At 42.1% G+C, this 26,695-nt stretch overlaps 3 protein-coding genes across 26 annotated transcripts in view; 2 read left to right on the top strand and 1 right to left on the bottom strand.

Moving 5' to 3' along the window:
• Window positions 1-26,695, top strand: part of DHRS3 (dehydrogenase/reductase 3) — a 145,788-nt gene that overhangs the window by 3,548 nt on the left and 115,545 nt on the right. The window lies entirely within an intron of this gene.
• Window positions 1-26,695, top strand: part of LRRC38 (leucine rich repeat containing 38) — a 45,064-nt gene that overhangs the window by 3,548 nt on the left and 14,821 nt on the right. The gene's annotated exons all lie outside the window — the stretch shown is intronic.
• Window positions 5,967-17,906, bottom strand: PDPN (podoplanin). Of its 6 annotated transcripts, none has more exons than XM_015882346.3 (6): window positions 17,641-17,906; window positions 9,178-9,263; window positions 8,564-8,696; window positions 8,084-8,122; window positions 7,621-7,732; window positions 5,967-7,016 (listed from the first exon to the last, which is right to left on the bottom strand). In XM_015882346.3, exons 1-6 carry the CDS (start codon window positions 17,708-17,710, stop codon window positions 7,010-7,012), a joined length of 447 nt encoding a protein of 148 aa, XP_015737832.1. In that variant the 5' UTR covers window positions 17,711-17,906; the 3' UTR covers window positions 5,967-7,009. The 6 variants fall into 6 exon arrangements, with proteins under 6 accessions (XP_015737832.1, XP_015737833.1, XP_015737831.1 ...); XM_015882347.3 differs by having other exon boundaries at window positions 7,627-7,732; XM_015882345.3 differs by having other exon boundaries at window positions 7,631-7,732.

Genomic DNA, 26,695 nt, shown 5'->3' with positions numbered 1-26,695 from the left:
CAGGCTGTATTTTTGGCATATCCTATCGCTTTTCCTCTAAGCAGCTGTGCTTTGCTCAAGTGTGAATAGGCTCTTGCTGTTATTCAACTAGCTGTCACTCATTAGGTTCTATATATTTAGGCCTGCATTCTTTGAACAAAATACCTCTGTACTTTATAATATACTCTGAAAGATTTTAAGGTAGTGACACCCCAAATCCTATAGTCAAGTGTGCTTTCTCATGTATTATTGTTGATTATTAAACTTCCAAATCACTTACACTTTACTGTACTAGCGTGGTGCAGTTAATATACAGCTTTTAACTGTAAAATGTGGAGCAAAAATCTGTAGCAAAATAGTATTTTAGCTTTTGCTACAGATTAATATCACTGGTTGGAACTCATAATGCATTAGAAATTCACATTATTTATAAATATTTCAGCAGCTTGCTCTTGATGTAGCAGTCTTCAGTGTATGAATCCTGTGGCTCTCAAGCTGTTCATTTAAATTATAAATGTCTCTACAGAGCTTACTACATCATACCTCTGTGAATGAGAAATGCTTCAGCAGCCTAATCAGATCTTGTTTTCAAGGTAACCAAAACCAGTGAGATTAAGAGATAGACAGCATTAAAAAGGTAGGTTCTTTTTATGGTGAAAAGAGCTCAGTATATCAGCCTTGTCTGAAGCACTTTAATTCTATAACTCTGTTACTTTCTTGTGGTATTCTTCACCTACTGGGGACGTGAGTGACTCTGTAATACTGTTATTATCCAGAACTCACTCAATCTCAGTGAGCAGGAGCAACCTGGCTGTCTTGCTCAGTAGGATTGGACCCAGAAAGTGAATGATCGTGAGTTTTACAGCTGAATTAATCACTTAAATATTTCTTGTTTCAGTAAGTTTATGCTCAGAGAGAATGCTGGTGATGCTGCATGGAAGAGAAAACATAGAAGTAGTATTTAACATTTGGTTTGGCTAAATCCCATTTGTCAGTGATGAGCTGGTTGTGAGGATGAAGTAGCTCTAAGTGCAGCAGTAGTGCTTGGTTGTTGCTCCTACCAATTCTAACTTTTAGCAGCTGCAATAGAGACACTGCAAATGCTCTGTGGATGGTTTAAGCATGCTCAGTGAAACTCATACAGAACTTTGTTCTGAAAACATTTTAAACATGAGAAAAAGTTTGGATAGGAGACTGCATGTAATCTGAAGCTTCTCTGTTGCAAACACATTCGTTGTTTTTCTTGTATGTTCCTTCATTAATTCTTACCACTAGCTGGTGCTACAATACAGTCTATTGAGCATGCTGTCATGGTGCATCTGCATCATCAGCCTGCAGTGAGAAGTCTTTCCTTTCAGTATTGTTTGTGTATTTCTGGAAGCGTTGCTTCCTGTCAGGCATATCAAATCTTAAATCATTCTTGTAGTTCTTGCTTAGTTTTCTGCTTGAAATGCAGGTATACTTTATACTCTCAGTTGCTTCTATTGCTTTCTGCTCAGTTAATCAAGCATGCTTATTGTGGAAGTAAGCTAATTATTAATGATGAGGAAATGAGCTAGAAAAATCCATGGGGAAAGCTATTCTCAAGAAGTAAGTTCATAATTAGTCAAGTATTTCTGAAACCCAGAACTTCTAGTTCTAAATGAACAGATGGCAGGCTTTGCCTCTATGTAAATTGTAGTTAATAACAGCGTGTTCTCATGATCTCATTAATAACTTTGCTTCTCAGAAAGATTGACATTGGTGCCAAGGGGTAGTTTCCTCAGATGAAGTCTCACTCTGGATCACAGAGGTTACTTGAAGCAGCAATTTACAATTCCTAAATGCTTTTGCTATTTACTAATAAAGCAGAGGCTGCTTATTAATAATGTTACTGCAGCCACTTCCTGGATTATCTTCTATTTGAATAATTAAACCTGGCTTATGCCAGTTTTGCAATGACATTTCTGTATTCCTTCCATTTTCTGCTTCTCTGGATGGTGCTGCTCGGTTTTGAACTCTCCAAATCAATCATCTTTGCCAAATGCTTTCTGGAAACACAACCTTGAAAATGCATGGAATGCACAGCACTTCTTGCTGGCCAGAATGCTCACTGCTGCAGCATTTGCCAGCCTCAAAATCTGACCTCTCCATCCTGGAGGAGCCTAACAAGCCGTATGATTGAATGGGGACCTTTGTGGCATTGTCCAACTGTTTGATAGAGAGCAGGGGGGCTATGGGTTTGGTCTGATGCCTAAATCCACATGGCCTAGACAAAGACACATGGCCAGTGTGGTGCTGGGTTTATTTATACGTAAATACCTCCATGCTGCAGCTGTGAGAAATGTACAAAGCACCAATTCAAACTTCTTAGAGCACATACTATAAAAGCTGCACATCCAGTGTTACCTTGTGTACCCATCAGCAGCCATCCAGCAAAACCAGATGTTGAGAGATTTGATGTTAGCAATAATACTTCAGCTTAAAAAGCTGCCTGAAAGTCTATGCTTATGGCCAATCTAATAGTTTAGTTAAGTATAAATAGTTATAACAATATATTCAGGCATGGCATAGGCTAATTATGACTTCAGTGTAGTACTAACACTACAGAGCATAAGGTGGTATAGGAGAGATTGCTTTAGACAGAGAAGCGTTTCATCAGAAACATTAATGTTGAGTGCATTCCTGACCCGAGGGCTCCTGGTGAGTTTGGTTATTGGCTTTTTCTCTGTGCTCTTTGTTACTATATTAAAGAATATACAGCATTGTGTTATCATAAAACATGATGGGACACCACTTTATCTGAAATAATACAAAGCTGTGACAGGATTAACATATAGATTTGCATGCTGATGGTTTATCCCTTAACAGTGGCTGTTACCCTTGGCAAGTCATTTGATGTGTGTACCACACTCTGTGTTTGTTTACCTTTCTCCTGTGGATGATACATCAGTTCTTTTCAGTTTGAAAGCTTGGCAGAAGGCATTGCTGTGCAGGTTGTACTTCTTAATGCACGTCTGAAATAGCATGCAGCTAAGATACTTACAATATCATACTGCAGATACTTTTAAAATATGGAATGAATCTAAAGCAACAATTGCTGCGTGTTTTAATTGGGGTTTTAACTATTAGTGAAGGCTTCTAAAATTTATGGGAGTAGTTTTAAGATCTCCATGGTTTGCTGCTGAACGTTTGGCTGTCTCTGGTTATTGAATTCATTTGTCTGATGTCTTCCATTCTTAGAATGAAAACATTCCTTACGAAGAAAGCTGTATGAATCATTCTACTTACACCTCGAGTCATAAATATTCATCAAGTCATTACTTTCACCGTATATTACCTCTATATATCTTCATCACACACCCAAATACAAGGGAACAACTATGTTTATGATGCTTTTTAGTGACATCTGGCATTCTCACAGGAAGCCTGGTGCCTGCTTGTCTGTTCGGAAGAGCCACATTCATGACTCACAGCCAAGCTGCAAACTAACCATAAAGGAATGAACATGATCAGGAGTAAGGATTTTAGGTTAACAGCAAGTGTTGATATATTGAATGCTATTCCCGATGAATAAAATTCTAACCTGGCCAGCTGGACAAAGTATGGAGCTGTTGTTTCCTGATGTGTTCACATTCATAGGAAGTCTCCTGACCTCTGTGTGCACAGCTCATTCATTTCAGCTCACTGAAATATTTGCCCTAGGACAATGTGCTGTTTGACTTCTTCCAAAGCAGAAAAAAAACCGAACTATATATATCCCCCTCCAATACACACATACACACACAACCCCACCAGGTAGCTCCTATTAAAAGTAATGCAGCAGCAGGAGTTGTTTCTTCATGTTGGCAGAATCTTCTGATTCTCCAGAGCTCCTGCTCTCTCTAAGCCATATCATGGGTACACTGTGCTGCAGCTCAGTCTGGGGAATTCATGTCCCCATGTCTTTATAGGTTCAGATCTATTACAGCACAATGTACTTAATACCAAGCCTCCAGTGCTGGAAGCCTTCCAGGTTATATTTCAGTGGAGCCTGGGCCATCTGGTAGCAGTTGGTGTCACCTAAGATTAATAAATCTTTGCTTTGAACCAAAGGGCAGAATCTGAAGTCCTGCTTATGACCAAAAGACTTTAGTAGTCGATATATGAAGTTTAAGTAGACCTTAATGAGAAATTTTGGAGCAGGAGCAAAATGTGGCTTACTTGAGTGTTCAGCTGGAGTTCTGTATTTGATCAAGGAGAGCTCCATTTACCTAAGAAGTTATCTGCTCTAATGCTGTGCCTTTTTCAAATGGGGTCTTATCCCTGGCTTAACAAATGTCCAGAACTTAAACAATAAGGTGGGGTGTTTTTTTTGTTTTTTTGTTGTTTTTTTTTTTTTCCATTTCGAGGTGTTTGCAATTTAGAAGCAACTGAGCTGGGTCAGAAGGAAGTTATGACACATGTGCTATTCCTTACAATGGTTGAATAATTCATAATTCCTTATGGCATGTTTCTGTTCAGACATTGAGTGCATCCTGCAGGGGACCTTCCAGTACAGACAAGATATTGTTAAATCTAAAGTAACTGAAAATACTGTTTTCTCCTGTTGTCACAGTAGGAAAAAGCTGTAATGTTACTGCATTTGTGTGAGTTTAAACCTGTTCTTAGCTAATTAATGCGAGACAGACAAGTAAATTGATAAGTTTTGTGTATAATTGATCTTTTTTCTCTTTTAAAAATCAGTGGTGCATATGGACATGGAAACAAAATACCTCAAGCAGTCTGGGTACCTTTCAGTGCCATCATGTAAAAGTACAGAGGAAAACAGAAGCAAGGAATGCAGCTAGGCATGTGTGAACTGTATTTCAGGGATGGAACCTCATGTGCTCATCTGTAAGAGCCTGTGGCCTCACTTTGCTTGGAAGGCAGTTAATGTAATATATTGGAGCTTTCAGAAGTGACTGGCTAAACTACAGGGCTTCTTTTCAAGAGTAATGCTACAGGAAGTATGACTCATAGATAAGAAGTGCATTGACACAAGCTAGGTGCCTTTTAGAAACGTTAAAGTGAAGTCCCTTGTCTTCTGTAACCATAAGGAAAATTTGCAGCCTTCTTTTGGGGCCAGGATTACGTACTTCAAAAATGACCAATACTGATTCAGCATTCAGTAACTGACATTAAGTATACACCAGGCTTAAATGTATGACTTTCTTTATAGTCAGTGGCATCTTGTGTGGGTGCATGCCTACTGTATAGTCTCACTTAATGCTTAATAACCTCAGTCATGTTTTATCAGAGCAGACTTTGAAAACAAGTTGAAGTATGTTTCCTTCTCACTATGAATTGCCTGCCTGGATACAGCTTGGGATGTGATGGGAACAACTTATTGAAGGGGAACTCATTCTTGTAAAGAACTTTACATTAGAATCTCCCTTGGTAAGGAAGAGAACAGCTGTTTCCAGTGTTACCTAGAGTAACATTGGCAGTTTGGAGGTGACTGTTCCTGACAGCAAGCTACAAACCAAAACCTTGTGTACATATATGCTTGAGTTCTGAGATTAAAGGAACGTCTGAACTCAGATGTCAGGAAAAAGGGTTGTTTTTACTTTTAATAGATGAGACAGAAAAGCACCCATTGTAGAAATCACAGCTTTTGGATCTAGAGTGTAATTTTGCACGGAGGCCAGTAGGAAGACAGAGCTTACTAAAGCTCAAACAAACAAGATCCAAGTGAAGGCTTTTCAGATGTAGTCAATATTTATGCTGCTCAATTGTGGGATATTTACTAATCTCTCATCTTAATTTTTCCCTACTTCTGTTGCTTTGTGCAAACTTGTCAGTCACTGCAGACAGAACCCACTGAACGAGCATTAAGAGCTGCACTAAAAGGTCTCTGAATGATTTTTTTTCTCAGGTTATATTTGAAAAACAGAGAACAATTAGTCTGAAACATAATTTGCATTTTCTTTCCAAGGATCTGATAGATGGAAAGTTCGTTACACAATGAAGAAACAGAAAAACACATCTAGGTAAATGGACTTGTTTAATACATGTCGGCCATATGAAATGTAAGATTTTGACACCAAGCATTTGATGCTCTAGTTTAGAAAACACAACGCACTGCAGCCATTTGGCAAACAAAGCTCTGCATGTTCAGATACTGCTGCACTTCATATGCCATAATAGAAAGCTGCAGAGTCCAAGGATGCACTGTGTGCCACTAACATGTTCTCATTTAGTGTTTCATGCATGTGATCAAGCAGGCTATATTGTTAGAAATAGACAGTTATAAAGAAAAACATGAATATGTGAATTCAGAAGCCTTTGCACGTCAGCTCTAAAGCGTGCTGAGTAACTGGTTAAAGTGACCCATCAAAACTGGGTATTTTCCAAGCACCCTTTAATTCAGGATGTGTATTTCAATCCTTGTGTCTCTGCAACAAGAGAAGACAGGAAATTCTTGTTGCACGTCAAATGCACAAGCTTTTAGTTGGTAGGTCAGTTCCAGCTGGACCTATTATTCTTTGCCACTTGATAATGTAGGTATTGAGCAGAAAATCAGTATCAATATCTGAAGCAATACCTCCTTTCTGATAAGAAATGTCCTACCTTGCTAATTCAGTAGATGAACATGCCACAAGCACTTAACCAGCCAAAACACTTAAAAGAAAAGATTTTGGATAAAGAAATGCATAATATGTGATGTGAAATAATTTTTGCAGGCATCATTTCGAATGAAGCCAGCATACATTACCTGCACATCATATTTCAGATGTAAATGTCATTGCCATTGGAGCTTTCTCCTGTAGGATAATCTTTTTTGTTCCTCTAGGAAACTCCTGCTTAGCAAAAATCCTATGCAAATGTTCCATGCTCTGCAGTCTGTTTAAAGAAAGGAAAGTCTTTGGGAGAGCTGTGTGGGATCCCCATAGATATGGAATAGTTCCACTATGTCTTCCATGGATCATCTTCTCACACCGATACAGGAATAGTCCTTAGTTCTTCTAAAGTAAGAAGCACTTGTGTGTGTACTGACATGGAATGGCACGGTTACTTGTTTTGGCTGCTTTCAGGGCCTGTCGAATGAAACAAGAAAACATGACAACTTTCTGTATTTCATCAATTTACCCAACTTCATTATGTGATCTCTTTTCTCCTCCCTCCCATCTTTCCTGTCACCTCTATTTTTCTTCCCAGCTCATATTTATTACTGGAAGTATTTGTTTACTGCCCACTGATTAATGCTGAGGGAATTCTACTTGTTAAAATGCAGCGTGGTTTTAGAACTACTTTGGAGTTTGTAAAGCGTTTTTAGATGGGGTGGCACCAACACTCCTCGGTATCAGCTTCCACTAACATCCAGAGATAAATATCACGTGGTAGGGTTCACCTGTTATCCAGCACTTCCAGATCTTGGTCCTCAAATATTTCTTAGTAACCCTCATTTCTATATGGTAGGCTGACCCCAAACCCATGTATCTGATGAGTATTAGGGCAATGCACCTGCAGTGTCTGACAGTTGTTTCCAGTGTCTGAGAGGGGATCTGAAGTGCTCACAGCAGTTCTCATGGCTGGGGTTACTTTTGGCAAACTGGAAGCATTAGAAACTTCAGAAGCAATTCCTGTGACCTCACTCAGGGGATGCTGCTGTTTGAAAAGCCTGATTAGCAATTTACTTACGAGTACCTGCCTGACATCTTCCTTACAACAGCAATTATGATTCCAGCAAGGATTCCAACAGCTACTATGACTCCAACAATTATTCCAACGAGTGCAATTGTTTCCAGGCCACCTGAAAGAACAAATCGGGTTTGTTGGCATGGTTTTTTTTTTCATGAAGAACATTGATAATGGAGATTAGAGATAGAACTGACACAGAAGATCTCCTTCTGTGTTAGGAGCTCACAGGTAAGCTTGGTGATTTCAGCAGCTCTGAGCACACAGGGATGATCACCTCCTGCTGGCTGCTGGCACCTGTTTAGCCAAGCATTAACCAACACCCCCAGGTCCATTTCTCCATGCAGTCTTCCATTAACTCTGCCCTATGCCCATAACAATGCATGGGGTTGTTGTGGCCAAAGTGCAGGACTCAGCACTTGGTATCACCTGGCACTTAAGTTCTCCCTTGTCTTTTGTTTAGTACCTTTTTCAGTTTTCTCTGTCTGTTCCCCATCCAGTCCACCTGTAAAGTAAGAAAGAATAATTACTGAGGGGTTTATACCAAGTTTTGCATCCCAATTTACTACACTATATCCAAGGAAAACTTTAATTGACCGTTAACACAATGGTACGGAGCTGTGTAATAGGTTTTTTTATAAGAAAAGAGCAAATGAAATGCTCAGAGAGTGAGTGCAAAGAGCTCTTTGAAACTATAGAAAGATAAGCTTATATCTAAAGGAAGCACTATTCTAATATGTATTAGTGACAGTGAAGTCAGATCCGATCATGTTGTTTTTCAGCATGGAAACTTATACAGGATCTATTTAGTACAGTTCTCTAATTCTGGAATTGAATTTTATTCGGGAGCAGCTTAATTCTGGCATTTGAATTTTCCAGATACTGTGTTTAGTAAATAGTGTGAGATTGTGATGTATTAAAATGGAAAATGAAAGATTTATTTTACCATCGACGCTTTCAGTGTTAACTTCATAATACGTAGCGTTATCGTTTTCTTCAGGCACATCAAATGGACTTTCTGTGGTCATTAGTCTTCCAAACTGCAAGAGATTTGTTACACTCTGTAGCCTTGTGGGCAGCTAAAGGAATTAGGGGAGAAAACAGAAGGGAAAGAAAACCTCAGTATGTTCAGTGTACGAAGGTAAGCATTTACAGTTCTTGATGTGTCAGCTGGTTGCTCTTCCCTGCTATAAAGGCTGTGGTAGATCAGCTGAATTCCCAGCAGGAATAAAGAAGTGCAGGACAGGATGCAGAAGGTTGCAGACCTGTCTGATCTTTCTGGGTTTGTTGGTTTTTTGTTTGTCTTGCCAGTTTGGAGAGAGAGGCAGAACTAGAAGCAGCAAATGGCAACAAAGAGGCAGCACAGATGAACTGCCACAAATGCTTTGAGCACTGTCACCTTCAACCTAATTGCTTGCAAAGCAAAAGCATTAGGTCTTGATTTTCAAACTCAGAGTTGTTCTCTGTAATTTATGGTGGTTTGAAATCTAAGCAATGAGACAAAAGCAGATTGTGAGATCTGAGCAACAGAAAGGAACCTTTACTTGGACTGGTACTCACCAGCGTTGGTAATTCCTCAAACTCTGTGTCATTTCTGTCTTTGAAATCGATTGTTGCACTTTCTTCTCCTTCTAGAATGGCACTTGCTGAATAAAATTGAGAAAAATAGGTTGAATAAGACTTCTGCTAATTCCAGATAGCAGCGTGTGACTCTGAACAGAGAGCAGATGTTGTCCTGATCAAAAACCATCAGGCATAAAACACAAAAGCTCCTGGATAATTATTTCGTGGATGCAGTGGACACTGAGTTACTGCTGGGATGTATTGCAATGGAAGCTGAAAGTAATGTGGGGGAGAGCTGTGTTCAGCCTCTTCAAGCAGCAGAGATTTGTGTGGAGAGGTGTTGGAGAAAACATGGACAGACACGTCCATCACTTACCTGAGCTGTATGTAAGGTAACCACTGTCAGGTACGGATTAATTATGAAAAAAAATATCAAATCCTTTCTTCCTTTGCAAGGAAGTTTATACAACAGCATTTCTGGAGCAGGTTGCCCAAGGAGGCTGTGGATGCCCCATCCCTGCAGGCATTCAAGGCCAGGCTGGATGTGGCTCTGAGCAGCCTGGGCTGCTGGTTGGTGACCCTGCACACAGCAGGGGGTTGGAACTGGATGAGCACTGTGGGCCTTTCCAACCCATGTCATTCTATGATTAAACACTGTGCTAATTTCTCCTACTTAGTGACTTGAAAACATCCTCATCAATTCTGCATTTGAATGCAGACTATTTCTGAATTGTTAGACTGAATATATTTCTTATAAAGGACTTTAATATCTACAGAATACATCTAAATGCATTATACTCACGCTGTATTTGAAGTAAGGGCAAGTAAACCATTTTTGTTCAGTCACTGAGACATTGGAAAGAATGGGCATTTTATTGTGCCAAAATGGAAGAAGGCTGAAATTGCTTTGGATTTTCAGTATATAAATCTATTGGGAATTATTTTTCTTTAATTCAAGTCCCATTTAGCCTTTATGCAATTTTTCAACTGCCTTCTTGAAATGAAAAATGTTATTTCAAATGAAAAAGCCCGCAGGTAATTTGAAATGGTTCTTAAAAAGGCATCAATATTTTAGAAGGAAACATTTCAAGCAGAAAAGTCTGATTTCATCTTAATGTCTGAGTGATCAGATATTAAAAAACAAGTAATTCTCCATTTCCATTCTAAGTTAGATGGTAAAAATAACTCTTTGATCATTTTTATTTTTTTTTTAATCAAGTGAGCAGCCCTGCAATTTGTTTAGATCATAGAATCATAGAATGGCCTGGGTTGAAAAGGACCACAATGATCACCTGGTTCCAACCCCCTGCTGTGTGCAGGGTCACCAACCAGCAGCCCAGGCTGCCCAGAGCCACATCCAGCCTGGCCTTGAATGCCTGCAGGGATGGGGCATCCACAGCCTCCTTGTGCAACCTGTTCCAGTGCGTCACCACCCTCTGGGTAGAAAACTTCCTCCTAAAATAGGTAGCAGAAAGGGGTTTGTCTTCCAGGTGTGTTTATTATCTCTTTAAAATATCAGTGTATTTTAAGACACAGTGCTATTCTGTGATCCATAGGTTTGGTTTACTTTACAGCATTGAGATTATGGTATGCACATGTTAAGTGTAAAGAAATAAATTGCAGTACAGCTCAACAACGTGGATCAGGTAGATTTGTAATTGCAGTCAGAACTGAAGAAATCCTTTATTCACCAAATAAGCCCAGATGGAGAAAACCAATTACCAGAGAAAAAACCCAGATGGAAAGCAAAGAAACTTTAGTATGTTAAAAACAAGCAGCTTACTCAGGGAAGTTAATTATACTCCTGGCATGGCAGCAGCTTCCAGCCTTGAAGAATTACCTGACAGTGAAGGCAGGAAGGGAAACGGTGTCACAGAGCAAAGGTGTGGAGAACTGGTGAGTGTCACAGATCATGGAAGCAATTATTTTTTGTGTGGTCGAGTTATCAAAGATTCCTGGCAACCAGTGATGTGTAGGGGATGTATTTCAGTGTGTTTCCATAGGTATGCAGTGACTGACAAAAGGGAATGGCCTGGATTGAGCTGACCTGATTTCAGGTTCTCTGTGAAGGTGTTCTTTAATAAGGACTATGTTTGCCCTTCTCTTACAGTCTGTAGAGGAAGAGAAATGCTTCAGCTCACCTGAGATTTGGATCATCCTCTGGGAGAGCTTTTCTTAAGTGAAATGAGAAGAATCAGGCTCCCATATTAACTTCAGTAGCTCTGAAGTTGACCTGATTTGTACAAATCTGTAGGGTTTGTTTCCTCTCCACTCAGAATAACACTGTGCTAAAGCTGAGGTCCTCTTTGCTGGAGGATGGTCCCTGGGCTGCATTTCCAGGTTTGCCTTCTGGACTGATGTGTTCTACACATTGCTGTGTAGTTACAGACACTGCTGAACTGTCATCAGGCCACTCATTTGTTATTGGTATATTGCATTTGTAGGAAGGATTATTAGATACTGGGCAGCACAATTCAGAGAAAGCTGCGAATAAGCTCAAAGCTGGGCAAGTATCTGAAAGCTGAAGCGAGGTAAACCAACAGCAGTGCTCATTTGTTTTTAAATGTGTGGCTTTTTGGATGTTATAGCATCTACTGTTGGCATCAAAGAATAATGTCAGTGGGATGTAGGCTTGTGTGTACTTCGGTCATTTGCTGGTTTCATGTAGTAAGAGCCATAGGGTCGAGTACTGGTTGTGTGTATGTTCTTACTGTGATCTTAAAGGAGGCTGTAAATAAAAGCATAGCCTCACAGCACTGGGATTGTCTGCAAATAGCCCTGTGGCCTCTTCTGATTGCAGCTATAGGTTGCTGCGGATGTGAATTAATCATTCCATCTCTTTCTGCCTCCATTCCAGCTGCGTGCATTTCAGTTCAAAGTCCCCAGCTGCTATCAGCCTGCAGCTCCTCACACCAGGAGAGAATCTGATGGCCTTAAAAGTTTAATACTGCTTCGAAAACATGGTGTGGGTAAGCATCCCATGACCCAGTTAGGGAAAGATGAGCTCACTTCTCATTGTTATTCATAAAGGGACGATTTACTAGAAAAACCTCTTAGGGTTGCTTTCAGATCACAGTGCTTGTGTTGGAAAAGAGGGTGAGTTGTAAAACTTGTCCATTAGAATTTCTTTCAGGTGTCTCCAAAAACAACAAAGATAGTTTGAAGATGACAGACGGAGGATCTCCTTTTTCCCAGCAACCTGAACAAACCCAGATGCGAGCAGGGAAAGGCGGCTTGGAGCCTTTACTTGGGCTTAGTCCTTGGAGCCCTCAGAATGGGTCACTTCCATCTCTGCAGTGGGTAAAAACAGTGTGACTGAGTGCCTACGCTGGGCTACTCAATTACGCACTATCTGAAGTAATACTTCTGAAGTATTCATTGCTGCTTCCTTACACAAACCTTGACAGGCTTTGCTCTACGCAATGAAGGAAACTGGAGGACAGAACTACAGTGAAAGAATCTGCCAGTTGGAAACACCGTCGTGATGCACAAGGAAGGATTCAGTTCAGCCTTATTTCAAGCACGACTGACTTTGTTCGTCTCTTCTTTGCAGCTCATGACAACGTTATGCTGAATGTTCAGAAACATTTCCTTTGGTCACCACGCCCTGCTTGCAGATGGTTTCTATTGCTATGACTGCTTTAAGCCAGAGGAACAAAGCCAGGCTTTAAATTGAAAAGAAGCAATCGGCTATTTCTGAAATAAGGCCCATCTCCTGAATGCAGCAGTATTATATTGCACACTGTCCATACATAGATACCCACAGGAAAGCAAAACAAAAATAAATGTATTTATTTTAACTGGGGCAGATGTAAAGAAAAAACAGCTGCTCTTCAAGTGCTCGTGGTATGAGTGTGACCCATAACCAAAGCTATGAAACAAAGCCACAGGAGGAAAAGGTGGTCACTTACAAAGCTTTTTTCTATGATACATGACACAGCTGGCCACAAAGCTGTGGTTAGGGAAACACTATCCGGCTCCATTGTGGGGTGTTTCTTTCTAAATTATCTTTGTAGAACTGGGATTTGTGAGGCTTGTGACTTTAAGAAGGCTGCTGTCAGACTGTCTGATGTGTACACTGACCTCAGAGCTGCTATACCAGGAACCTGCCTAAACCATATACTGACAGTTTTCGCTGCCCTATAACCAGAAGGTTGCCCTGCCACAGTCTTATGGCAGCTTAGGAAGGGTTTGGTTGGGGCAACAAGGCTGGAGGAATGAGCAAGTTTCTTTGGGATCATTATGTAAGTTACACCTAAAACTGCAGTATTACAGTGTCTCTTATCAATGTGTGGCTGGAAGGGAACAAGTGCTGGAGCTGAGGCTCTCCTGCTTTACTAAAGGGCTCCTGCTTTAGCAGAGGAGTTGATGATCTTGGACTTGATGATCTCCACTTCCAAGCCCTATGGTTCTGTGATTCTGTGAAGTGGCCTCAGGAAAGGAGAAAAGTATAGGATTTTATGCTCTGGATGAGCAAGTGTTACAGAATGTACATCAGAAATCACACAACGTGTGTACAAATACAGGGGTCTGAAGACAGATGAAAGGAATTAAGATATGACCTCAGATACTGTAGTAAAAGAATCCTCCCCTGAATCACTTCCTTCCAAAAACTATCCACTCGCATCTGCCAGCTCAAAGCAGCTACTTCCTGCAGTGCTTTATCACAGCCTTCATTAAGGTGACTGACCCCTCATATCTGTCAGCAGAATTGTTTGCACCATCATTTCCTAACTCATTTCTTTGAGATATGCACAGAGCTGGATGCTGCTTGGGCTTGCATTTTGTTCATGGTGATTCTTGGCTACTTGCTCTATATTACCACACAGCAAGAGAGATCCATTCTGATATGTTTAGTCTGGCATTCATACTAACTAATAACATGCTAGATAATATTTGGATGAGTTTCTTAGTGAAAGAAATGTTCTAATGTGCATTTAGAATGAAGTGTGTCCTCTTTGGGAGGGGAGAGGAGAGAGGAGAGAGGAGAGAGGAGAGGAGAGAGGAGAGATGAGAGATGAGAGAGGGGAGAGGGGAGGAGAAGAGAGGGGAGGAGAGGAAAGGAGAGGAGGGGAGGGGAGGGGAGGGGAGGGGAGGGGGAGAGGGAGAGGGAGAGGGAGAGGAGAGAGGAGAGAGGAGAGAGGAGAGAGGATACTGAGGGTGTGGTGTGTGTCCTTCCAGAGCCTGCCTGTCTGCAGCCTGGCAATAGGACACAGGGAGTGCTGGGACCTGGCAGCCTTTGGCTTCCATCCTGTGGTCCGTGACCACATCCAGACAAAAAACAAACAAACAAGCCAAACAAACGTGCCACTGAGGAGGGCTGTATATGGTAGGGCTGGGCAAACCGTAGTTAGTTTTGTGGTGTTGCATGTATGGTTTGCCTCAAATGACACACGGAGGAAACACTGCATGCTTCTGTCAGAGACCAGCAGCATGTACGCGGTGGGCTAACCTTGCTTTACTATTTTTTGATTCTTAATGATCTTGTATCTCTCTTTGCTTTTTTTATTTGGTGGGTTTAGAAATACAGGATCTAAGGGAAACTCATGGCTTCCACAGAAAGCTGAATTACGGGCGCTGAGAATCCAGCCTCTGTTTGCAGTTCTGCTGTACCACCTGAGTCAGTGAAAGGCTCGTTTGTAAGCTTGTAAATATGACAGTTTCCTTTCTGTGTAAAACCACGTAGATTCAAAAACTTACTCCTGCCTTGTGAGAAATGGTTGGGCAGGCGTCCCAATGGAGAGTGCAAATGCTATGTTCTCTGCTGGTCTTTCCAGCAAGATGCAGCAAAACACACTCACTGCTTTGTAGTCCCGCTGTCTAGTACAGATCTGTTGAATGTTGGGGTTTGTGTGAGGAGGCATTACGTGGCATTTGCCTCTTGTTAAGATTGGGTGCAGTCTTGATACAGCTCAAGTGACATGCGGGAACTTGTTAGCAATCACATCCATTTTTGTGCATGTTATGTGACAGCCTGTAGAGTAATCCCTTCACCCACGGTGCTACTTGCACCATAGGGAAGGTTTCAAGTCAGGAGATGAGTTGCCTGTAAAGCCTTCATTCGAATACTCGTGCTTCCCATCATGTGATGAATGCCCTGCCCAACAAGATGCTGGGCTAACTTCCATTTCAGTTGGACTGATCCCATTATGCATTGCCTGAGGTTTTCATACACTGACCAGGATCACAGAAGGACAAACGGATCTAATATCTGCTAATCATTCAGCAGGAAATGGTTTAGTCTGAGAATGCATCAGGTTGTGTACAGCACTCAGGGCTGTCCTTGGGTGGTAAGTATAACAAAAGAGTTGGCTGCCTCATACAGGACTGGAACCATGAATGCATTACACACAAATATGTTTGTAAGTAGGCAATGATGTTACCAGGTTTTCTGATTTTTTCCTAATTATTGTCATCAGTTTTATTTGGAAGCTAATATATAAATAAGGAAATTAATAACTTAGTTTTCTTCCTGTCCATGTTAGTGTTGTATTTCCCAGACTCCTGTTTCTCACCAACATGTTGTTCACAGTTTGGCTGATAGTCCAGTTACTGGGTCTGATAACTGCTGTCTTTCAGCTGTGTTTCTGGCTCTGAAATCATTCCTTTCCCTCTGGCTTTTGTAATGGTGCAGCAACTCAGAGATGGCAGATACTAATGAAGCTGCTGTGCATCACTGTCTGGATGGGGAGAAGGACTGTCCTCAGATATGTGATCAATGATGGAACTTATTTACCGACTTTAGGAGAAGCTTGGAACAAGCAATAATCCTTTTGGAAGTTTACTCTCTGATCAGAACAAACATGCTTTTTCAGACTCAGTCTCAATCCAGATACTGGAGTGCCCAAATACAGGAGTAGCTGCACACTTGTTTATGGCCTGGTCTGTGTTAAGAGGCATCAGAATCTGACAAGGAAAGTTTTCTCTTGAACCCTCAGGGCAAACTGCCTGCCTCAGTGATTCAGGTATCTGAATATACCCACTCCACCTCGTATATCTGCAAGCCAAAAGAGATTTTCCATCCCCACTGCTCAAAGCAATTAGATTGTCAATGGTGGTACATCCATTCTAGGTCTGTTCTAATGAATGTTATCCTGAATCATAGCCCCACTTGAAAAGTCATAAAGCCTGGACAGACAGACAGCCTTAGGAACCCCAAAACCACGTTCTAGATCCATCTATGGAGTTCAGCGCAAATTGCACTGGTAATAAAACTGAATTAGAAATAGAATTTTCCATACAGGAAAGTTAAGAGTAAATGTACTTTCAAATTCCTCATAAGCCTAAAGATAAAAGAGCATTTATCCTGCAGCTCTGGTACACAAGAACCTGCCTAAGATAGTTCTGTAAAGCAGTTGTGCCTTCTTGTCTCATCTTTAATGGCTGTAAACTTTGATACCTTTACTGGTGCTTTGGGAAGATCAGCTAGCTGGGACCCAGTGAAAATAATATTCAGGAATTCACCTAATAGGGATTGCTTTTAGGTTTTCTGTGCAGTAAGCGTAACTCTGAACTGTGAGCCTTATACCCTCACGTACAGAACACCCGGAGTTCCAGTTAAGTCACAAGCCAATGTTGGCATGCAGTGCATGTTACTACAGCTGTTACTTCCAGTGGAATGATATTGTTTGTCACCAGGCTAAAATCAGGCCATACGTCTCAGGTAGGGTCCCAAAATGCAAGTGAGATGGGGCTGGAGACAAATGACCTTTGAGGTCCCTTCCAACCCAAGCCATTCTATGATCCTAAGTTGATTGATGCTTTGGGAAAGTAGTGGGCTGAGCTTCAGGTTGCTGTTTGCAGAGCACTGTTATTTGCAACATAGAATGCTCATGTTCTGCAGCAGTGGTTGCTGGATTTCACCCCTATGGGCACTGCTGCCATGTCTGTGCACACGCTGGGTACGTTGCCTCACGGCCAACTCATTCAGATCACTCACATATTACACAGAATAAATATGAATGTGAAGTTCCTGGAATAAAGTGCTTTCAGGCCAATTCTGATCGCTGTCCGTAAATCACTCTGTTAGAAACACTTCCAGTTTTTCTTTCTCATCAAATTCAAAAGCAATAGCTCGCCAGCCACATGAGTATTAACCTCTGAATACAGAAGTTAAACTCTTGAATGGATTTAGAGGTGATGTTCACAGCAGGATAGTCACAATCTAAATGTTGGCTACAACTTTTTGCCTCGCATGTATTATAGGGTGAAACTGAAGGCACTTCCAGGAGTGCCAATGTAACACTGCCCTGCTGCTCCCTTTGCTCAGATGCACAGAAAGTCCTTTCCAACAGCACAGACTTTTGCTGTCTCTTCCCCGATACAACCGTAGCAACTGCTGGGCGGTAGCTTTAAGGAAGAGCTTTATAAACAGAACAGAGAAACGATATCATCTGAGTAAACACCCAAACTGTTTGATTAAAAGATCTGCAAATACTTTGAAGTAAAGATTTTTCTTACCTTCTTCAGCAAGTGCTACGAGGGGCACGATCCCTAGAATGAAGATGAAGAATGGAACTTTAATAAACATCTTTCTTCCGCTTAGAGAAGATCCTTCCAATGCTGAGACCAGATGGATTCAGACTGAGAAACTTTTTGGAAGCAAGAAAGAATTGAGATCGTGGAAAGAAATCACTGCAGAAACGACTTTGGTATTCCAAATATTCCTTTAGCTGCTGTCGCTGAAAGGGAGAGGTTTGCACTGATGATAACTATACAGCTAAAGCAAAGTATGTGAGTGGTGTCAGCATTTTTTTGTGTAGCCGAGGGGTGGGAGCATGCCTAAGGTGGTCTCAAAAAGAAGAGCCAGGCCCGCCCTCTGTGCTCTGTTTGGGCAGTGCTGAAGTTATGATCTCAGCCCAGGTTTAAAGTTACAGGAGCTGTTGTGGCTTTCAGAAGACTTTTATTTAGCAAAGGGGGAAAGAGGATTCGGGCTGAGAGAAGCGTTCAGGGAGTTCCCTCCCTCCTGCAAACTGTCCCTAAAAATATGGGAGGAACAACACTAAGGACATTTGTCCTGTTATTTCCAGCTGTGAACTGATGGGTTTTTATGTCAAAGCGAGACCCCGTGTTTATCTGAGTAAGTGTGGTAATGGATGTGCTTTTAGGGATACTGAAATAGGTCTAGGACAGGGTATTTATTTAATTCTGTAGTAAATACTGTCTGACTTCTTCTGCACGTCTAAGTCTCTTTCAGCCTGTGTCCTCAAGTGACATGCTGGCTGTGCTCTAGCATTTATCTTTGACCACGGGCTTCCAAAGCCTCAGTGCTGCTTCCACTTGTGAGAGAGAGGGTTTTTCCTACTCATGTACATCTCAAAGTAGTAGAGTTGTACAGTTTTCAGTACAGTTCTAGTTACTCCTGCATACTACTGTGTCCAGTTCGGGGCTCCCTAGATCCAAAAAGACAGGGATGTCTTAGAAGGAGTCCAGTGGAGGGCTGCAAAGGTAGTAAAGGGCCTGGAGTAGCTCTTGTATGTGGAAAGGCTGAGTAAGCTGGGGCTATTCAGCCTGGGGAAAAGAAGACTGAGAGGGGATCTGATAAATGGTTGTAAATATCTAAAGGGAGGTGGGAGGCAAATGGATGAGGCCAGTATTCTTGGTGGAGCATGGCAATAGGACAAGGAATAATGAGGTCAAAATTGAAAGTAGGAAGTTCTGAACTAACAGTAAGGATGAAGGAGCACTGGAACAGGTCTCCTATGGAGATATTCAAGACCTATCTGGACACCTACCTGTAGGGAACTGCTTTGTGAGGGGATTGGACTCAGTGTTCTCTTGGGGTCCATTCCAACCCCTGTGATTCCATAACTCACATCTACTTAGGGACCTCTTGAGTTTTAATCGGCGTTCACATTTGAGCTCACTTTAACAGCGTGACTGGATGGAATCAATGCTCTCTGTTGCTCTTTTGCCCTCTGTTTTTGTACTGTGGAGTCCTGCAGTGCTGGCACACCGTGCTCTGAGGCACAACAGCTGAGATATTTCCCTTCTACTGACAGTGGTGGAGGAGGTTTTAACTTGGAGAGGTAAAAAAAAAGAGCCACATAACTGGGTTGTTTTGCTCGGTGAATGTGAGTCAGAGCTCTCATTAAGACCCCGCAACGCTTTGTGTTATAAAGGAGTAAAGCAGGTCTAAACATAAGCAACAGTCAAGCCAAAAGGGCTGCAGATGGAAGTGCAGCACCTTCCATTGGGCTTTTCTTTTGTAACTGTTTAAAAATGAAAGATGCCAAGGGACTTTCTTAGCTATAGGTAAAAATAACGGTGCCATAACCATTCTTGGTATCAAAGTCCGGCAGGGTAAAAACAAGGAAGGGCTAATGGAGAGGCAATGGGTGATATTGGCATACCGTGTTCAAAATATTGAAGCAAATGCTCTCAAATACTAAATAGCAGCATGTCTTGAATCGTAATCTGGGATTAATTACTTCTGGATAATGTTGCTTCAGATGTTGTAAAGATTGTTCACTTGGGAAATGCTGCTGCTCCGAAACTGCCATTTTCTAGGGAAGGAGATCAGTTCTAAGGAAAATCATTTCCCAATTGGAACAAATTGTTCTTTATGAGAATGGAATTCTTCAATTCCTATATGTATTTCCAGACAGACAACAAAAGACAAACTGGAACCAGTGACCGCTCTTAATGTTTACTTCAAGTTCCCATCAGGACCAGAAAAGTGGGTCTGTTTAGAACTTCATCCCTTCTTCCTCAAACATGCTCTGAGGACCCTTCATTTTAATGGTCATTGCTATAAACAAATCCCTGGGGTTTATGAGCAGGCCTTCCTAAAGAAGGAGAAGCTATTTGCTGAATTAAACAGTTTCTTTCTTTACGCAGCACTGCGTTCTGATCATCGAATATTTCCTCTAATGCAGCAGTTGTGCTTTGTTTCACAATGGAAGATAGGCACAGCTTTATCTATTGGTATGTACTGGGCTCAGGGGTTGGACTCGATCCATGTGGGTCCCTTCCAACATGGGATATTCTCTGACTCTGTGATCAGTTGCAGATGTACACATTTACTCACATGCTATAGGAAGAGTTTAGGCCTACAGAGGGATGCTGCAATTTGGTCTTTTTGTACAGGAGCATCACAGTGGTTCCTTGCAGTCTTCCCATGAGCTCTTTTTCACTCAGATGGTGGTGACACACTGGAACATGTTGCCCAAGGAGGCTGTGGATGCCCCATCCCTGCAGGCATTCAAGGCCAGGCTGGATGTGGCTCTGGGCAGCCTGGGCTGCTGGTTGGTGACCCTGCACACAGCAGGGGGTTGGAACCAGGTGATCATTGTGGTCCTTTTCAACCCAGGCCATTCTTTGATTCTTTCTAAGAGGAGAATTCTAAGTCGTGCATGGCTCACTGTGTTTTGGTTGTTGCTGTTATGTTTTGGGTGTTGGCCTGAAGTACAGGCAGCCCTTTTACTTTCATTTCAACATCTGTTCTTCCTGTCTGACCCTATCAGTCGGTCCTGCAGCCCTGTGAGCAGCTCAGGCTGCCTCTAGTCTGGCAAGAGTGGAATTATAAGACACAGCTGGAGGAGGAGGAAGCAGTGCCTGCATCCTGCAGAGCGATATGTGTCAGTGACAGAACTGAGCTGGCTTTCCTGAGTCACCTGTGTCACTTTGTGCCCCCAAAGTGCTGAAGTTGAGCACTGAAGGTCTCCCCACTGTCGTAGCCAGATTTCACTCTTCATTTCTACCTCCAGAATAATTGTTTTTCAGTGTGGAAGCTGTGTGTTTATAGACTGCAGTCACCTATCAAATGCACATGCAAATATTAAGGTCTATATATTAGACTTTAAATCAAGAGCATGCTTGGTTGTGTTCCCATCTGACAGAATTACTTGCAGTGAAATCAAGATTGATAGAAGGCTTCTGCAGGAGTATGAAGCTTTGCTGTTTGAAGTGTCTTCCCCTTATTGAAGTCCATCAAATTTCTTCAGTATCTTAATATAGGCTTTAAACAGCCACGCTTTTGTGCTGGCTTTTGGTTTAGATTCTCTGTACATCTAGTTTCTCATGTCTGAAAATGCACCTGGTATGTGAGATGAGATCCAGAAGTTTTCCATCAAGCAGCTGCCAGGGAATGGGAGCACTGGAAGATGATGATGTTCCTTCCCTGTCTGTGCTCCTGCCTGTAGAACACTATGTGCACAGATGGGAGCACCTCTGTTGGATGTGAAGAGAGGTTATTGATTCACAAACTGTGTGTGAAGCTGGAGACCTTGAGCTAGAATAAGTGATATTTATGTGAGTACTGGAGATGGGGCTCGATTTGTAGCCGTACAACCCAACAGAGCAGCACAGCAGTCGATATACACAAGTTTTCTTGCTGCAGCCTGTGGGGCACAGAGACGAGCTGAAATGTTTTATGACGTGTTAAACGGGCACACGCAGCCAGTGCCTCGGGCAGTGCAGTTGTCACAGTGCAGAGAGCAGCTCTGAAGTAGCAGCTCCCAACCAAGGCAGGGAATGGAGGCAGGATGAACCAGTTATGGGAAGTGAACTGGTATATAAGGGATAAAAGATGTGTGTGCACCTGCAGTGCTTTCATTTTAGATCTGTGGCCAGGCTGCTTATCTCTCTCATGTCACTTCCATCACTGCAGAAATGACTGAGCAGAGCACTGGGAGCAGGAAGGGGTAAGAAGGATGTTCTGCTCTATGTAACAGCAAGGCAATGCATGCAATGTCAGCACTGCTCTAGGATGTTTCACTGTCTGTGGTTGGATGGTTTGATAGTGGTCTGGCTTTATTTCCTCCCTATATCAGCTCAGAATTGCCATTGTTGTTCATTCAGACTGTAAAGATACTCATTAGAAGCCAATGAATGTGGGCCTTGGAACATGGAGATGTGGATCGTTATCTTTTGGGGACTGAATAATGCCAGCTGTGTCTGTACGTGACATACAGCGCTGTGACTCAGAGTTAAATATGGGATGCCCACTCTTTACTACTTTTAAACCTGTGGATGACCACCGTGTATTTAGATAAAATTACAAGGTTGTTGTAGGTTTTCTTAGGTCAGGAGTGTTCTTTTAACTGGAACGGTTAAATAAGGAAAGCAACACAGTAATGGAGCCAAGAGAACTTTCTCAGCCTCATGGGTTTTTTTTAGGGGATAATTCTGCATGAGTTTTTCTTAATGCTTCCAAAGCCTGTCCTGGCATTTATAGTGATATTATATGGGCAAAGCAAACATCTGTCATTAGGGATTTACATGTCTTCACATTTCTTAATGGGTTGGGTTTGAGTTCTACACTGAGCATATTGGAAGCTATTTCCTAATAGCATTTATGGGCAGAACGTCCATCTACACAGCACTCTGCAGCCAGCAGAGGGAGCAGGGTGTTCGCTGGTGGGTTTAGTTGGAGCTGCAGAGCTGGATTCCACCATCCCCCATCACCTGCAGGGAATTGAGCAGGCTGCTGTGGTGCAAACAGCTCCGGACTGGGGCTGCAATGGCTCTGCCATGCCTTGCATCATGCTTTGCCACCCCGGCTACACGTTCAGATGGGTATGAAAGCACATGGATTCCCCTATAGTTGTAAGACATCTTTCAGCGGCAGAAACCATTGATTTTCCTGCAGTGATCCCAGCTCACCTCTCGGCAACCAAATTCAGTTCACAGCAATGTGAAGAGTTTCCAAGGGCAAAGCATGCATTGTGTATAATAGCAAGGGAGGTAAGAACAACAAAAAATGCCCCCAAAAAGTAATAAAAATCAAATGAATGTTCATCATCCATTGACTGGATTCAGGGCTTGGCTATTCTCTGAGCTACACCATAAATCTCTTATGTTTGCATAAAGTGAAATGATGACTTGAGAATGAGAGGGGTGGAGGCCCAGCCTGTGTGGAGGGTGGACCTAAAGGGATGCAATTCTACTGCAATTGATGAACAAAGACCTTTGTATTACTCAAGCTATTGCACAAGTTGACTTCTTGTGATACTGGTTTATCAGTAGTAACTCAAGGGAGAGAAGGGAAAGCTGTTCACATGCGGGATTTTCCTATAACTGGGTAAGTTCATTCATGCTTTCAATTAGGAAGAGTTTTGTGCTTTGCTCTGTATTTACAAGACCTCCCTTGCATAACCTAATTCTAGGGGACAAAGGAGGCTGGGGTAGTTGCTCTCATGGAGGCCTGTTCATCACCTTGATGGCCCCAACTCACCTACGTGTGTCTTCAGATGAAGGCACTGTTTGTGTTCTGAAATATCGCTATTTGAAAGACTGTGCCTTTCTAAATGGAAGTGCTGAAACCTTGTGATGTGAATGTAAGGGTCCATTTTGTTGGGTTTAGTCCAATATGAAGCAGTGGGAAGCTGAAGCTCTGGGTGCTGTAGTGATTAACCAGTAAGTTGGGAATGTAAACAAGAATTGCTCCTTTTTCCTTCAGTGCCAACACTATCTCTAATCTATCAGTGACTTCATTCACTATTAGTAGTGAATGAAGAGTTTTTTCTTCCTTAGGGTGTCAATCTCTTCTTGGTTTCACTGAATAAGAGGGTCACGATTTGCATATTTATAGGCATAGGCAACCGTACACAGAGCGCAACACAAAGATTAACAATTCTAATTTTCAATAAGCAGGAGTGATAACAGCATCTTTCATAGGAAAGAAATGGGTTCGTTTGGGTTCATTCTGATCTAAAGAAAGGTCCCTTTTTGGGACAAAGAGGTTTTAAACTTCGTGCTCCTACCAGCAGCATAAAAATCTGGTCATTGGTAGCAACCTCAAATGGCACAGCTGGCACATCAATACCTTGACATGGATTCCATGGCACTCACATTAATGCTTTAATGCTGACATAGGGCACTATTTCTGGTAGCTTTGAATGCTGGCATTGATTCTGTACCTACTAAGAAGCTTCCTTCAAACCACCTTCCTCTTCTCAACACAAATGGAACCTCGATAAAGGAAAAACAGCTGGATTTCTGTTTGCAGCAGAAGCAAATAAAGCTCTTGCAGAGTGCAGCCTGCATCAGAAGAAGCCACACGTATAATTTTAGCAAGTTTTCCTTGTGTGCACAGATAAGGTAATTCACACCCTGTGTTTCAGGAGGTGACTTTCTGGGTAACTCAAAAGATACCATCACCCTACTAAAAACGTTGTATTAAAAATGTAAGAACTAACAAGCGAAATGCTTTATTGGACACTTTTGGCTTCTCTGTTTCTACTCTGCAGCCATTCCATTCTCCCTAAAAATATCTTCTTGCTTACAGCACAGCCTGAGCAAATGGAGAGAATAGAAGGTTCCACGTGTGACCACGTGTGCAGTATTTTTACCATTGCCATCTTCTGTGCCATTAACTTCCTAAAAAATTTACCAGAGCCTGAAGCAAATGCACTTTTTCTTTCAGGTTCCATTGAGCTCTGGGATCTAAGAGTCATCACTTAATCTATTTTGGGGAGATTGGTTTATTTTTCTATTAATAAAGAAACTGACATTGGACAACCCCTAAAATTGTGATAGCTGAGAGCTGCAGCCTGGACAGCGCCAACATTAACATCCATTGGCTTCAATAATGTTCCCCATGGAGTTTATCTTCTGTTGGTGCTGTTTCTCAGCTTTAATATCTGACGTGTGTCGGCCTCAGAAATTCTAGAAGCCTGTATGAACAGGTGTATGAGGGAGTTCATCCAAAACTATATATATTTGTATACAAACCTGATGTGCCTGCTGGCTCCTAGCCTTGCACAGTCACATTGTGCAGCCAACCCACCAAGCAGCTCCATCTCCCACAGCAAGGTGTTGTGGTTTGTGGGCATGATGGGGATGGGATGAGTTGAGCTGGAGCATCTTAATGGTCTTTTCCATCCTTTATGGTTCTGTGAGTCCTGAGAGCTACTGCAGTACCAACTTTTAGGCTGAGAAGGTGTTATGCAGTAGAGCAGCTGTGCTAATGCTTACTAACACAGCACTGCAGAGTGTAAGTGAGGAGCACCCCCAGTTCTTTGCTGCTAAGTGGTTTTTGAGGCAATGATGGAAGTTAGTCATTGTAATAATTAGCATTGGTTATCAGCGTGTTTTTATAAAGCAAATCCAGTGGTGGTGTGATGAAGCTCCAAACGCTTCCCTGCTGGGGACTGCTGCACTCATTGATATGATGGTACCTGACATCTCGCCTGGCTTATTAACAAGGCGAGTGAAATGTCAGAAGCCATTAAGTCAAAGTACACTGCGTTCCCTAAGGACACTGTACTTCTGTATGGCCAGAGAAACTTGTAAGAGGATGGAAAGATCGCTTCAGAGCAAAGAAGTGAATGACCAGGATCACTTACCATGAGCAGGACTGTAGGTATTTTAGTTATGCCTGGAGGCCGTCGAGTCCAACCCCTGCTGTAGAGTCTGCTTTGCAGGGGGTTGGACTCCATGATCTCTTGAGGTCCCTTCCAACCCCAACAACTCTGTGATTCTGTGATCAATACATACTGTGAGTTTCTGTTGTCCTGCAAGCATTCTCTGCCACGCAGCAAAATATACACAGCTTTTTCAACATTTGTAATATACTTACAGGGTGAAAATAAGTCCTTTGCATCAGAAGGGATTTCTTCTCATTGGTTCAAGGATCTTTGTCACCATTTTCTTTTGTTTTTCTTTTCATTTCTCTTCATTTTCCAAGCCCTGTTTTGAACATACAGTCTGACCTTTTAAGCACTTCGTTGTATTTTTGGTATTTTTACAGTGAAGAGCAACAAAGGAGTGAACTAATTATTTCCATTATCACCATCACTCATGTGATGCTCAGAATTCCTGCTGACACAAACATCCTTCCTGCATATTTAAATCCACTGAGTGGATGCAGCAATAGTCAGCGTGGTGGATGGGTGAAGGGAAGCAATTGCAAACGACTGCCTTGGTGTTTTTCTCTGCAGTAGATCTGGCCTGCTTTCCCCATTGCATTGAGCTTGTATCACAGCACAGCCAAGGAAGGTTGCTAACAACACAACATAGCTAACAGCACAGCCAAGATAGGCAGCTCTCAATGTCTTTGTGAAATCTCAAAGCAGTCATTAAAAGACCAGCTATTAAGCGAGCTGTGCCCTGTTGTAAGTGGAACTGTTTTCTTGCTGGCTGTGTATTTGGTTTGAATTTGCATAAGATCTTCACACATGCACAATCTCCTTTGGTTTGCAAAGGACATTCAGCCCATTAATGTTACAAATGAATGAATTGGAGTCCTTTTTTAATCCCTGCTGAGTGAAATGAATGGAAAGACTTTTAAACTCCGAAGCTACATATTATGTGTGTATCAACATCAGCTGTCGACTGTTCTAATTGCTTGCAGGTCCATTTGCTGAACAAAGAAGTGTTTCCTAGGTGGCGCAGAGTACAGATAACAATGCAAGCCCTGCTCAAACAATACAGATTTGTTTCCTGTGCATTCCAGAATCATTTCTTGTTTTCCTTCCTCTATGGCATTGTTTTCTGCCTCCATTTCCCAGCACAGACACCACTTGTCCCCTACCCACTGCTCAGCTGCACTGCACAGGGACACGTTCCGCTC

Source organism: Coturnix japonica, chromosome 9 (assembly GCF_054131305.1).
Source record: "Coturnix japonica strain WE chromosome 9, WE-NBRP24, whole genome shotgun sequence".
Lineage (NCBI taxonomy): Eukaryota > Metazoa > Chordata > Aves > Galliformes > Phasianidae > Coturnix > Coturnix japonica.
Note: the sequence above shows the minus strand (reverse complement) of the source record. Positions and strands in the feature narration are given on the sequence as shown.